General features: G+C 38.3%; 1 protein-coding gene across 2 annotated transcripts in view; it reads right to left on the bottom strand.

Annotated features, from left to right (window-relative positions):
* Positions 1-14,221, bottom strand: part of Cdon (cell adhesion associated, oncogene regulated) — a 105,222-nt gene that overhangs the window by 58,493 nt on the left and 32,508 nt on the right. For both annotated transcript variants that reach the window (XM_004665464.2, XM_045145056.1), the window contains exons 2-7: positions 10,232-10,363; positions 7,180-7,452; positions 5,636-5,782; positions 4,302-4,445; positions 3,416-3,703; positions 1,511-1,780 (exon numbers count right to left, since the gene is read on the bottom strand). In XM_004665464.2, the coding sequence (XP_004665521.1) occupies positions 1,511-1,780; positions 3,416-3,703; positions 4,302-4,445; positions 5,636-5,782; positions 7,180-7,452; positions 10,232-10,304 (1,195 nt within the window). In that variant the 5' untranslated portion in view covers positions 10,305-10,363. The remainder of the gene's footprint in view (positions 1-1,510; positions 1,781-3,415; positions 3,704-4,301; positions 4,446-5,635; positions 5,783-7,179; positions 7,453-10,231; positions 10,364-14,221) is intronic.

Below are 14,221 nucleotides of genomic sequence, written 5' to 3'. Positions count from 1 at the left end.
TTTATTGATCTTTTGTCTTCTATTTAATTGGTTTCTGTTCTTACCTTTGTCTTCTCTTTTCTTCTGCTTTCTTTGAATCTATTCTGATGTTCTTTTGCTATACTCACTAATTTAGAACCTTATTAGTTTCTTTGTTAAGTATAAAAAAGCTGTGAAAGTTGAAATTCCACTTCAGCTGTCTTCCCATAAAACATAAGCTATGGCATTTCACTATCATTATGTGTAAAGTATTTTAAACTTCCACTGAGTTCTAGTTTGATTCAATTACTGAGAACTCTAATTTTAAATTTCCAAATACATGGCAATTTTCTTTAAAAATTACACTGTTAGGGCTGAAGAGATGGCTCAGTGACCCAAGTTTGATTCCCTAGTACCCACGTAAAGCCAGATGCACAAAGTGGTACATGCATCTGGAGTTTGTTTGCAGTGTCTAGAAGCCCTAGAGTGCCCATTTCTCTCTCTCTCTCTCCCCTTCCCTCCTTACATCCCTCCCTCCCTCTCTCTATGCTTGCAAATAAATAAAATATTTTTAATTAGATTTTTAGGGCTGGAGAGAGCTCAGCAGTTAAGGCACTTGCTTGCAAAGCCTAAAAAAAAATCATAGTTTGGTTCCACATAAAGCCAAATACACAAGGTAATTCAAGTATCTGGAGTTCACTTGCAGTGGCTGGAGGTCCTGGCATGCCCATTCTCTCTGTCTCCTATCTTTCTGCTTGCAAATAAATAAATAAAATATTTGAAAAAATAATATCAGAACTATTTATCATAGCATAAGATGAGAAACAGCTATCAACAAGATGCAAGTCAAGCTGTTATAGCTTACCAATGTAAAATTAGATACTAAACAGCCATTTTTATAATGGATGGGAACTATGCATTAATACCCCATATGGAAAGAAATTCAACCTACATTTAAGCCAAGATTATAAGACACGGATATAAAAATGCACACATGAACACACTCCTGTGGTACCTAACTACCTGTATATGAACATACAAGGATATTCAATAAGCTGGTAAAAGTCCACTCCTTCTAAAGAAGAGACTGGACTGGCACTCAACAGGACAGAGCAAGAGTGAGTATGACTTTAACACATACTTTTATTTTTTTTTAATCCTGAGTCCTGGGATTAAAGGCGTGCACCACCACGCCCAACTTAACATATACTTTTTAAACAGTGTAATATCTGTTTAAAATACATGTTTTAAATTTTTTTTCCTGAGTTTTTTTTGCTTTTGGTGCTGGAACCCAGGAAACACACATGCTTGTAGGTGCTCTGCCACTGATCTACACTTCCAGCCTAAAAACAGTTTTTTAAGGTTAATTAAATAAAATAATTTTGTCATGAAAATGCCTTCCTGTCACTGCAAAGTAACACAGAAAGTGGACACAGTTCTGGTATGATGTCAGGACTTATTTTCTGTGAGTAAAATGATTTCTCTTTTAGTTATTACAAAAGCCTATCTATGAAGTGAAATGTCCTATGATCACTTGACCTTCAAACTGTACCTTTTTCAATTTGAAGCCTTCCAGTAGACTGCATAAACCCAATCCCATTATCTGCAACACACTGATACAGCCCAGAATCTTCCACGGTAACACCAGTGATTTTCAGTCCATTTCCTGTAGTCAGATGCCGTGAAGAGGGATGAACAGGTTGTGCATTATGAAACCACGTGCAGTTGGGGGCTGGGTTCCCACGAACATCACAGGCGAAATGTACAGTTGCACCCAAAGACACTTTTTGATCATGCAGCCCCTTAGAAATTGATGCATGCTCTGGAAATAAAGAAGGCATGTTAAACTGTAGCTCTCAAGATATACTTTATTATAATGTATATATAGTTTATATATGATATTTATATATATTGAGACAGGGTCTCACTCAGACTGGTCTGAACTCACTATGCAGATCTGCCTAGCTTTGAACTCAGGGCAACCACTTATCACACACAGCCTATTGAATACTAAGATTACAGTCATGAGCCACTGTGCCAGACAAGAGTACTTTTTATTTTATTTTTTTATCTATTTAATTTTTTGGTTTTTTGAGGTAGGGGTTTCACTCTAGCTCAGGCTGATCTGGAATTTACTATGTAGTCTCAGGGTGGCCTCCAACTCACAGTGATCCTCCTACTACCTCTGCCTCCCTGAGTGCTGGGATTAAAGGCATGTGCTACCATGCCCGGCCCAAGATGTGCTTTTTAGATTATAGTATACATTATATAAAATTTGCTTTTTGACAATGAGTACTGAAACCATGTTGTAATCTTTACTCACATTCAATCTGCTGTCATCAAGAAAAAATTAGAAATATATTTTGACTTTCACTAATAGAACAAACAGTATTTTATTAGTAAGTTATAGTCTTCTTTTAATATTGATCCATCCACCTGACACCCCATACACACATAAATATATACATTATCAATGATTATTTATTTATTTTATTTCTTTAGTGATTCTAGTGATCAAACCAAGACCTTGCATATGGTCAGGAACTTTATCAATGAAACATACTCCTAGCTCTACTACTGAATTTTAAAGGCCATTTGCCATGAATTTACATTAATCTCTGTGTTGTCAACCTATATCAGACAAAGGTCTCAATAAATGAAACACAAAGAATTTATAAAAATTATATTATGAAACCATTTCCTATTTATTTCTTCCAGTTTTTACAAAAGTCTATTTTGATACAGGAAAACGTTTTTTCCTGCTACATGATAATGATATAGGTAGCTGATAGAAAAGAAACAGTTTAGAGACAGAATATATATAGAAATGTAGGTGCATTTTTATCAACCAGATATGACAAAATGGAAAAACATGAATAGATTGATTTCTTTGTGCAGTGACATTTTCTAGTCTTAGCTATTACTACAGGACACCCACACAGATACATACTAGAATCTTCCATTATGCTGAATTTCAGTGCCTTTCCTTCATGGTATGGAGGAGGGACAGCATGGGGAAGGAGTGGAGGAGAGGCTCTGAGAATATGCCACTTCAAATGTTTTGTGCTACCCAGAGACACAGCCTTGTTCAACACTCCTTTAGAAACATGAATCCTGGTCTGATACTGATATGGAGATAGATAGAGGTGGGGGGGAGATTGATTTTTTTTTTTTTTTTTTTTTTTTTTTTTTTGGTTTTTTGAGGTAGGGTCTCACTCTGGCCTAGGCTGACCTGGAATTCACTATGTAGTCTCAGGGTGGCCTAGAATTCATGGCAATCCTCCTACCTCTGGCCCCTGAGTGCTGAGATTAAAGGTGTGTGCCACCATGCCTGGCCTTGATATTTTTAGATAGTCCAAGGCTCATTTTTAGCTCACAAACATCCTTTGAACATCAGTTAGAACAATAAAATAGACTAATTTGAAGTGAAATACATAAAAATAATATAAGTTCTTACCTAGTACATTAACCATGTAAGTGACATGTTTTATATCACCAGACTTGTTGCCCACCACACAGGAATAGTTCCCAGAGTCCACTGGGTCAATGCTAGCTGTGACAAGGTGGGAATACAACCTTCTCCAGTTGCTTTCTGGCACCACATCCTGCCCATCCTTCAGCCAATACACTTGTGAGGCTGGGACCCCACTCACCACACACTCCAAGGTTACAGGACTGTGGGAAAGGACAGCTAGTGTCTGTGAAAGGGTGGGGTGGAGAATATGAAAACCAACCGAGGAAGGACCTGGAAACAGAAGAGAACACAAAAGACTATTTTAAAGATTTACTTCTAATCTCTTTCTTAGAAAGCTGCAAGCACCCTTGGTTGGGGGGGAGGGTTCCAGTTTACTCTTTATATGATGGCCCTATTTGATAGCTAAGTCATTTTTCTCTGAGGGTCAAAATGAAGATTTTTGTGTCCTTTGGAGTTTTTTTTGAATCAGCACATTGGAAGTATAGTATTCTCAACATCCTTAAAACCACCCCTTTACTGAGCTCTATTGGCACTACCTCACTCAAGAGCCATAATCCAAAACCAGCCATGATTGTTACCACATCTGAAAGAAAGCAGATATATCTTTAATTTCATACTTTTCACTTTGCCATCAATTTGAATACTACTGCCATAAGGTTATTATATTTGAAATATGTACAGTGCTACGCTGTAACACACTGATGCATTCGGAATTAACTTTCTTGGTTAGGGCTTTCTACAATAAAATAAGCACTATCAGAAAAAAAAAAAAAAAAAAAAAACAAACTCTCCTTTCTCAACATTTTAGGAGCCATACGTTGAGAACTTTTCCTTTTCCTCATCATCATTGCTTTTCCCAAATACTTACGACTCACAAGGAGCTTCTGGCCAGTGGGTTCAACTTTTAGTTCATGGGTGACAGGATTATAAGCTGCACATTTGTATGATCCCTTGTCCTCTAAGGACACATTTAAAATCTGGAGGTTTCCTGATGGAAGGATTAGGTAGTTTCCTGGGAAGATAAAGAAGTATTGTCAGGGGCTGGGAATATAGCTCAGTTGGTAGAACGTTTGCATAGCATGCACAAAACCCTGGTTTGATACCCAGCACTTCATAAAACCAGGCTTGGTGGCTCATTTCCTATAATCCTAGCACTTGGGAGGTGAAGCAGAAAGATCAAGTTCATTCTCATCTACATAGTAGGTTTGAGGCCACAATGGGGTACATGATACCCTCTTTAAAAAAAAAAAAAAAAAAAAAAAAAAAACAAGAAAGAAAAAGAATGTGGCCAAATTTCTCCCTTTCTGAAGACCACCACAACACAATGAGAACTAGCAAAAGTGCTTTAGATTTGCACAGAAGACTAACAGTAAATAAACAAAGAAACTCACTAGACAAGAGAAAGGGGGGGGGGGAAAGAATCTCAGAAGATGCTGGGAGTCTGCAAGCACAAGAAGCTAATCTGGTTGAAGATACAATGACCACAGCTGCCACCTGGACACACCTCTATCTACAGCACTGGTCACACAGTGTTCAGTCAGTGGCTGCTCATTCATGTTTCTCAATAAATACACATTAATCCAGGTGTGGTGGTGCATACCTTTAATAATGGTACTTGGGAGACAGAGGTAGGAGGACCACTGTGAGTTTGGGGCCAACCTAGGAATACTGAATACCAGGTCAGCCTGGGCTAGAGTGAAACCCTATCTAAAAAATAAAAGAAATTAAAAATTTAATTAAAAAAAAAACAACACATGCTAATCATGGCCTGCGCATATAAGGCACACAATAGCAAAAAAAAAAAAAAGACCAAAGCCTGGCATTCATGCATCTAACATTCCAGTAGGGAGTAAAGGTGGCAGAAAAAGAGGTACAGAATAAACAAGCAAACAAAAATCTGTATAATCCATATCAGTGTGACACATTCTATAAAGAAAGGCAAAGCTGAATAAAGGGGATATAGTGCCACCAAGCAGGCAGTCTTCTCCAAGAAAGTGATATCTGAAAGAGTGGGTGGAGGAGTTCCTGCAGCTAGCTGTATATGGAACCAACTGCCTTAATTTCCTCCACTTGACTTCTAAGAGTATAGACAAAATATTTTTATAGTTTTGTATCCACAGTCCCTAGTATACTCCAACCTTACTAGCAGGTCATAGAGTGCACACCTGTCCTGTGTGTGCTACTGGATTTTACAGAACTTACCTGTGGAATGCGCCATCCACTTTCCCCGGATCTTATAGCGCACCTCAGCTTTGGGGTTACTATCTGGGACCCTGCAGCCAATGAAACCAGAGCCTTTCTCTTCTGCTGTGACAACATGCTTTGTTGATAAGTCAAAATCACCAAGAGCTGAAATAAATAAGAAAACAAGTTAATTCAAAACTGAATTTGCTTTCCCAAAGGAAATTTAAAATTTAGGAATGTGAGCATCTAAGCCCCGTGTAGCATGGTCTCTTTGTTTTCTTCTCTTTTCATTTGCTTGTTTTTGTTTTGGGGATTTTTTTAAGACTGAGTCTTCCTATGCACCTCAGACTGAACTGGAATTTACTATGTAGACCATGCTGGCCTTGAACTTACAATCCTCCTGCCTTAGCCTCCCAAATGCTGGGATTATGGCACGCACCACCACAGCTGGCAATATGATCTTTTCATCTGAGGAAGCAGCTGGAGCTGAAGTGCAGGGCTGAGGGCGGAGGGTGTAAGGCACCTGGTCTTCAGGAGTCAGTGCCTCGAGGGAACTTAAAGGAAAACAAACCACTCCAAGGACAACACCCAGAAAGAAGTGCATGGCATAATTATTTCCATTTTGTCATGATACATCTTGTTTCCACCCAGGCCTTCACTAAAGCTTACTTTCTCTGCAAATATGCTGCAACAAAACAGCTTCTGGGAATGAGTTAGGACAGGGTAAAGTGAAGCAGCATGGCATCTAAGGTATCTAGATGGATATACTACTGTGGTCTCTGCTCCTTTCAGTTTCAGATCACTACACTACACACTGAACCTGCCTGGACGGGCTTTTATTATCTCCAATACCAAGGAATTCAGCAGCCTGCCATCAGGAAACCAGCCCTCCAGTGTGTGTCTTGGAGCTATGCATGGGTCACAGCTCTATAAAAACATTTACTCTTCTCAGTTATGACAAACTCACTACTCCTGGGGAATCCAGATTTGTTCTCTAAATAGGGGTGCCCTCACAAAACGTTTCCCGTTACTGGAAGCCATCACCATTTGAAAGGCAGATGGCTCAAGCTTACTAACAAAAACCATGCATTCCAGATTTTCCATAAGTTCAATTCTCAACATTCCTTTCTTTATAGTCAGCTATTTTTTTCCTGCCTCTTTAGCCTGGTTTCAATTAAATGAATTAAAATCACCAATAATCAAGAGAAATAAAATGATGAGAAGTGAAAGAAAGATAAAAGATTGCATAAAATAATGTTAAAAAGACAACAGCTTTTTTTGTTATTGATATTAAAAAGACTCACAAATTGTTCAGAATTCACATTAGAAAGCTGTCCCTCCCCAAAAAAGATAAATACTGTAACTTAAAAAAAATCATTTGCATACTATTGCTAGGGATGATAATACTACGCTGGTCTATAGAAGTTCGGGTACCTTCCCCAGTTATATGCACAGTCAAGTCAAGGTTGGGATAAGAAAGGTTTTGTTTTGTTTTGCAATATACAGAAATTCAAGTACTAAACAGAAAAACCTATCCACAACAGGGGTCAACTGATACTCACCTGCAGTGGATACTTTGGCAGGGCTACTCAGAATGGCACCAATGGTATTATTGGCAACGCACTGGTAGTATCCCGAAAGGGAAGGATTAAGAGAAAGAATGGTCAAAGTTCCATGATGAATCTTAATCTGTTCCACGTTTCTGTCCAGTCTTTTTCCATTATGTAACCATGCAATATGAGCAGTCACCGGTTTAGCAGAACAATGTAGGACTACAGGTTTACCAAGCTTCTGAATAGTGGAGAGTGGCTCAGAAATAAAATAAGGTGCCATGTCTACGAGGGAGCATTCCCATGTACATGTAGAGGTGAAAAGGAGGAAGAAAGAAAAGCATGTTAAACGTATTTTGTCTGACTCTATAAGGCAATCACTTATCTACATATGCAGTAATTTTCAATGCTTATAAAAAAATCTACTAATGTTCTTATAATAGGGCCATATTTGGGAAGGAAAACAAAAGGGTAAGATGTTAGCATAAGACTTAATAAGTAAGGTAGAAGAGTATGCTTATGATACAAACCAGAAAAGAAAAATCAGTTCCATTACTGAGAAATAGCAAACTGTTCTTTCAACAGACAACTAGTCAGACATGAAAGTTAGACCCTAAAAAAGTGAACATTCATAAGATTAATGAGAATAAGTTATCCTGTGAATTAAGGCTACACTATTTCTCAACTACTTCATTATTTCAATATGAAATAATATTCAGCTTTTAAGAAAGCAAAAAGTTAGAAAACCACAACTAAAATAAAAATTCTGGGGGCCAAGGGAGATGGATCAGTGGTTAAAGGCATTTCCTTGCAAAGCTTAGTGGTTTGGGTTCAATTCCCCAGTACCCAGACAGCCAGGTGCACAAAGTAGCACATACATCTGGAATTTGTCTGCAGTAACAAGAGGCCCTAGTGTACCCATTCATATTCTTTCTCTGTCTTCTCTCTGCTTGCAAATAAAAATGTTGTAAAATAATAATAATAAAATATGAATTCTATCCTTTCTTGGATGCAAGGATTAATACTTTGTGCTTGAAATAGCTTTCTTGCTGGGCATGATGTCTCTGCCTTTAATCCCAGCTTTCCAGAGGATATGGTAGGAAGACTGAAGGAGTACAAGGTTAGCCTATACTACAGGGAGTTCAAGGTCAACATGGGCAAGAGTGAGACCTTGTCTCAGAAAACTAAAATAAGCTGGGCATGGTGGTACACGCCTTTAATCCCAGCACTTGGGAGACAGAGGTAGGAGGATCACAGTGAGTTCAAGGCCACCCTGAGACTACAAAGTAAATTCCAGCCTGGGCTAAAGTGAAACCCTACCTCAACAGGGGGTGGGCTGAAGAGATGGCTTAGTGGTTAAGGTGTATGCCCGTGAAGCCTAAAAACCCAGGTTTGATTCTCCAGATCCAATGTAAGCCACTTGGTGACACATGCATCTGGAGTTCGTCTGCAGTGGTAGAAGCCCTGGCGTGGCCATTCTCACTCTCTATCTCTCTCCCTTTCTTTGTCTCTAATAAATAAATAAATAAGTAAAATTTTAAAAAGAAGTTATTAAAAAAGTAAATAAAATAAAATTTTTTTTTTCTTATGTCTATTCTCCCAGGTACCTGGACTGGGAACAGGTGATTCCTACACTAAAATATCAATACAAAGCCTTCTTCTCCCTCCACAAAACAGAGAGAGCAAAAAAAAAAAAAAAATTGTTAATTAGATGGAATAAAATACTACAAGGAAAAAAATAAATTGCTGAATCTCCTTTTATAAAATATTTAATCAGAAATGAAAATTGCAGGAAGTGCTAAATCTAGGTTAATTTAGCAAATCATGAACAGAAATAAAATCATCAAATCAAATTTTCCCTTGTCAAATTTAATAAAATCATTTGATATTTTAATTCATAATAAATATTACACAATGAACAATAAACATAACTATGTTTATATGTACACAAAAATCTAAAGCAGGAAGAAATGCTTGTGGGCTATGCATATACATAATAAACACATTTAAGTTTTCTAGTGAGCTGAAGAGCTAGACAATAAGTGAGGCAACATCATAGAAGATGTTGGCAGATGAGGTTTTGAGCCAGGTTTTCTTTACTCCAGGTTGACCATTACATTACATTGATTCTAAAGGTCTTTGGAAGTTTGTAGTCAGCATTTTATTCCTGTCATTATTTTTTTTTAATTTTTATTTATTTATTGGCAAGAGAAAGAGATTGGGAGAACAGGCATGCCAGGGCCTCTAGCCACTTGCAAATGAACTCCAGATGCATGTGCCACCTAGTACATCTGGCTTTATGTGGATACTGGGGAATCAAACCTGGGTCCTTTGGTCTTGCCAGCAAGTACCTTAACCACTAAGCTATTTCTCTAGCCCTCTGACATATTTTTAACATATTCCCTTGCTGAAAATAGCATGATTACAAAGTCTTTCTAAACACAAGTTTGAAGAGATGGCTTGGTGGTTAAGGTGCTTGCCTGCAAAATCTAAGGACCTGGGTTTGATTCACCAGTACCCACGTAAAGTCAGATGCACAAAGTGGCACATATATCTGGAGTTCATTTGCAGTGGCTGGAGGCCCTGGCATACCTATTCTCTCTGTCTCTCTCCTATCTCTTTCTGCTTGCAAATAAATAAAAATATTTTTAAAAAGAAAATGTTTTTGAACAAGGAAAGGAACCAGAAACAAAGATAGGAATACCTACTAATGCCCAAAAGCACTATTAAGACATCTTTAAAAAAAATCTGATTTGCACATGTGTGTGGGGGCTATTACAAACCAACTCCAGATGTATGTGCCACTTTGCATTTGGCTTTACATGAGTGCTAGCCACCAGGCTTTGGAAACACACACCTTTATTCACTGAGCCATGTCCCCAACCCTTTAGAGATCTTTAACTTGCTTAATTAACCAAGTTTTAAAATCATGTGGCTGACCAAAAAGTCTAAGAAACATCTTCAAAAGTTGCTATTATTGGCAAATTATTAAAGTCAAAAATTTGTTTTATATAGAACTAAGATGAAGAAGGGCTTTAGTCAAAACCTTACATGATTCTCTTACCTGAACTCACAGAAGAACGCAGAATCATAAGAACATACAGCAGTGTCCATAAGGCTCTGAGGTCTGGATGCATAGCGCCCAATTACAGACTTAGGCAGGATAGACTTCCAGAGAAAGCCTAGGCCTTGATCACTAGAAAACATTTAAAAAGAAAGAAAATCTGAACCATAAGAATTGATGAAATCTTTATTCTGAACAACCTGTTCCAGGCACTGAACAATCCTTAACTTCCCAATTCACACGTGGACACTAGAGTAATGTTTTGCCATTCTACTAAGGGACTAAGATGCTTTGTATTAGAGAGCTACTCACTCCAAACGAATACATTCATTCCTATTGTGCATTTTTAGTTATACATCTCACAAACAACATGCATTCCTCCTCTGCATTCCCCAAAATAGCAATGCAAACAACAAAATCATAACTAACTGCACATCACTGAAGCACCTCCAGGGCACGGTTCTCATTGCTCAGGGCCTCACACACACCATCAGTCCATCATGGTCCATGGTTATCCAGCTGAGGTTCAGGGTTTTCAGTGTTTGGCAGGCAGTGAGTGCCGAGGCGAGAGCTATACAGCAATCAGTGGTCATCTGGCACATGTCCAGCCCAAGAATCTCTAATTTATATATGAAGAACCTCTAATATACATACACACACACATACATATATATGTATGTATATATGTATATATATAAAATCTAATTCATATATGTGTGAAACACTGAAGAGGTCAGACTACACCCTGAAGGAGTTATGGCTTCCAGGGTGTTATTTCACTCAAATGTGCTGTAAGAACATCTATTCTCTTCTTATTTGCAATGAAAAGCTAAAGACTCTGAAACTTGGGAACAATGAAATACGTGATATTGGTGTCCAATGGTTATGTGAAGCTTTGAAACATCCTGGATGTAAATTAGAGTAATCAAGATTTAAAAAAAAAAAAACAATGAAGTGGGAACAAATATAGAAGAATACTGTTTTTTTTTATATTTTTTTTAAAATGACATTTCTAGAAGAGAGAAGTCAGTTGCCTTAAACACAGACAAATAACAGGCTAAGAAGATGTCAGGGAAGTATGATGTTGACAAAAGTGGTTAATCAGAGAAAGGACTGTGATGGTGGAGTCCGGAGAGAATGGGAAAGAAATGTGGGGAGCAGGGGATGACAGAAGAAAAATAGCATGTTTAGAAAGCATTCAAAGTGCATGCCTCAGCTCTGTCAAGAACATGGTAACAAATCACTAAAAGCCTTTGGTGGAAGAAAAATCAGTGAGTTCTTTGGGGGAAACAATTTAGCCATGTATCACAATCATTTATTCATACAAAAATGAGTATGTTATATGCTAGGTACTATAACACTGACAATAATTAACTTTTTCTTTTTTTTTTTGGATTTTCAAGGTAGGGTCTCACTTTAGCCCAGACTGACCTGGAAGGGTGGCTGCAAACTCACAGCAATCCACCTACCTCTGCCTCTCAAGTGTTGGGATTAAAGGTGTGTGCCACTATGCCTGGCTTAACAAACATCTTTTATTCTAGTGGAAGGGTGGATAAATAAAATTAGTAAATTTAACAATGTTCATGCATCCTCCAATATGGCTAACCCCCTCTAATTCCTTAAATACATGCTGTCACTACTCCACTAACTTATTTGGTCACATAGCTATGTTTTCCTTGGAAGCAAGAATTACAACATATTCAATGTTGTAAAATTTTAATGTCTAGAAGAAAGTAAGTATTCCATAATGTTCCTTAAATGAAAGGAGCTATCTTAACATATAATGCAATTCCCACAGGTCTTAATATAAAAACTAATGTCTGAAGGTAGTGTATTCTAACTATATTTTTTATTCTTGCAATCCTTTCTTCACCCATGTATGTAATTTTTTTTTGGCAATACTGGATATTGAACCTAGGGTTTTGTGCATGCTAGGCAGACACTCTCCCACTGAGTAATGTACCCAAGCCCTCATGTGTATAATTTTTAAAACCAACAAAAGTATATTAAGTACCTACCCCATGTTATGTACTGTGCTTAGAGGAGGTTCCTGTGCCTGCAAATCCTTCCCTAGCTCCTGTGTAGCAATGGCTAAACACTGAACCTATGACTATGGAATACAACAAAATGGAATGACTTGCTACACTGATGATATTTCAGAAATGAGAATTTTATGAGCACTCATTGATGCAAAGAAAGGTCTTACTAGCCACGACTAAAACTAGGAACTGGGTAGTAACAAAAGCAAAACTCCTTACATAAGGTTTTTAGAATGTCAGTGTCTCCCAGGATCTGTTCCTTTTCTACGCCATATACTCTCTCTCCGTATGTATGTATGTATGTATGTATGTATGTATGTATGTATGTATGTATATGTTGTGTGTGTGTGTGTGTGTGTGTATTGATCAAGTATATCTAGGTCATTAACACTAGGTAATAGATTACCTTTCAACTTTTTCCTTGATGACCTCTTTTAAAAATTGGGAGAGGGCTCATATGTGGATCCTAGACACAGATGACTGGGCTTCTGCGTGAGAATGAAAATACTTAGTAGCAGAGGCCAGTAAGTTGAAAAGGAGACATAAAGGGAAGAGAAAGGAAGGGAGGAGGGTTCTTAATAGGTTGATATTGTATATATGTAAGTACAATGATTGAGATGGGGAGGTAATATGATGGAGAATGGAATTTCAGAGAGGAAAGTGGGGGGGGGGAATTACCATGGGATATTTTTTTATAATCATGGAAAATGCCAATAAAATTTTTTTAAAAATTGGGAGAGGGGCTGGGAAGGTTTTGCTTATAAAGCCTACTGGCCCAATTTCCCAATACCCACATTGCACAATGTGGCATATATGTCTGGAGTTCATTTGCAGTAGCAAGAGGCCTTGAAATGCCCATTCTCATTTTCCCTCTTTCTTTCATGAATGAATAAAAATATTGTTATTAAAAGGTGGGTGAGGGTATACTGGCACCACTCACTGGCAAAAGGGCCCAGTCATGCAAACTTCTGCTTTGTTTGGATTCTCACTAGTTCAAGGGTAAGGACTGACACATCAGTGGTAAACAGTGAAGGCAAAATGAATGTTCAGGTGACTTTTTAACAAGAAACACTTTGCTGAGAAAATGAAGAATGGGCATGTCAGGGCCTCAAGCCAATGCAAATGAACTCTAGACACAGGTACCACTTTGTTTTGTACATCTGGCTTTACATGAATACTGGGGAATCACTTTGTAGGCAACCACCTTAAATGCTGAGCCATCTCTCCAGCCCCCAACTATGCAATTTTCAAAAAGACTGTATTTGTCAAAAAAAGAAAGAAAGAAAAAGAAAACCCTTGCCAGGTGTGGTGGCACATGCCTTTAATCCCAGTACTGGAGAGGCAGAGGTAGGATATCTGAGAGTTCGACGCCACCCTGAGACTACATACTGGATTCCAGGTTAGCCTGGGCTTGAGCAAGCCCCTACCTTGAAAAACAAAAGGGAGGGGGATAAACCCTTAATGAGAGTGCTATTGGTATCTAACCAATAAGCTTTTAGAAACACACACACAAAATACACACACTTCCCCTGCACAGCACTGGGAAATAGACAATCTTACTTAACAACTAAACAAGGCTCCTGCTATCTTACATGCAGGTTGGTGGCATTACCAAGTATGCCATCTCTCTCCCCTGCAAAATTTCCTCAACATAGCTGTGCTCCCATCCTCTCCTTACCCTCTCTTACAAGGAAAGTAGTGGCCAGCAGAGAAAAGGTCCACAGAAACAGCACTCCAGCCTGTGCCACAACACATGCCACTTTCACATGCTCCATGAAAAAGGTTATCTGACCTCAAGTCTAGCATGCCTAACATTCAGAAGGTCCCATGTAAAAATTAAAAGCAGAATTTCCCCATCATACCTCAGAAGGGCCCTGGCTGAAACTAAGGAACATTGGCAAAACAAGCAAAGGTGCTGTTTCCCTGATGAACCAGATACGAACACAAGGGG

The sequence above is a fragment of the Jaculus jaculus genome, chromosome 3, assembly GCF_020740685.1.
Source record: "Jaculus jaculus isolate mJacJac1 chromosome 3, mJacJac1.mat.Y.cur, whole genome shotgun sequence".
NCBI classification, from domain to species: domain Eukaryota; kingdom Metazoa; phylum Chordata; class Mammalia; order Rodentia; family Dipodidae; genus Jaculus; species Jaculus jaculus.
This window is presented reverse-complemented; position numbering and strand designations above follow the sequence as displayed.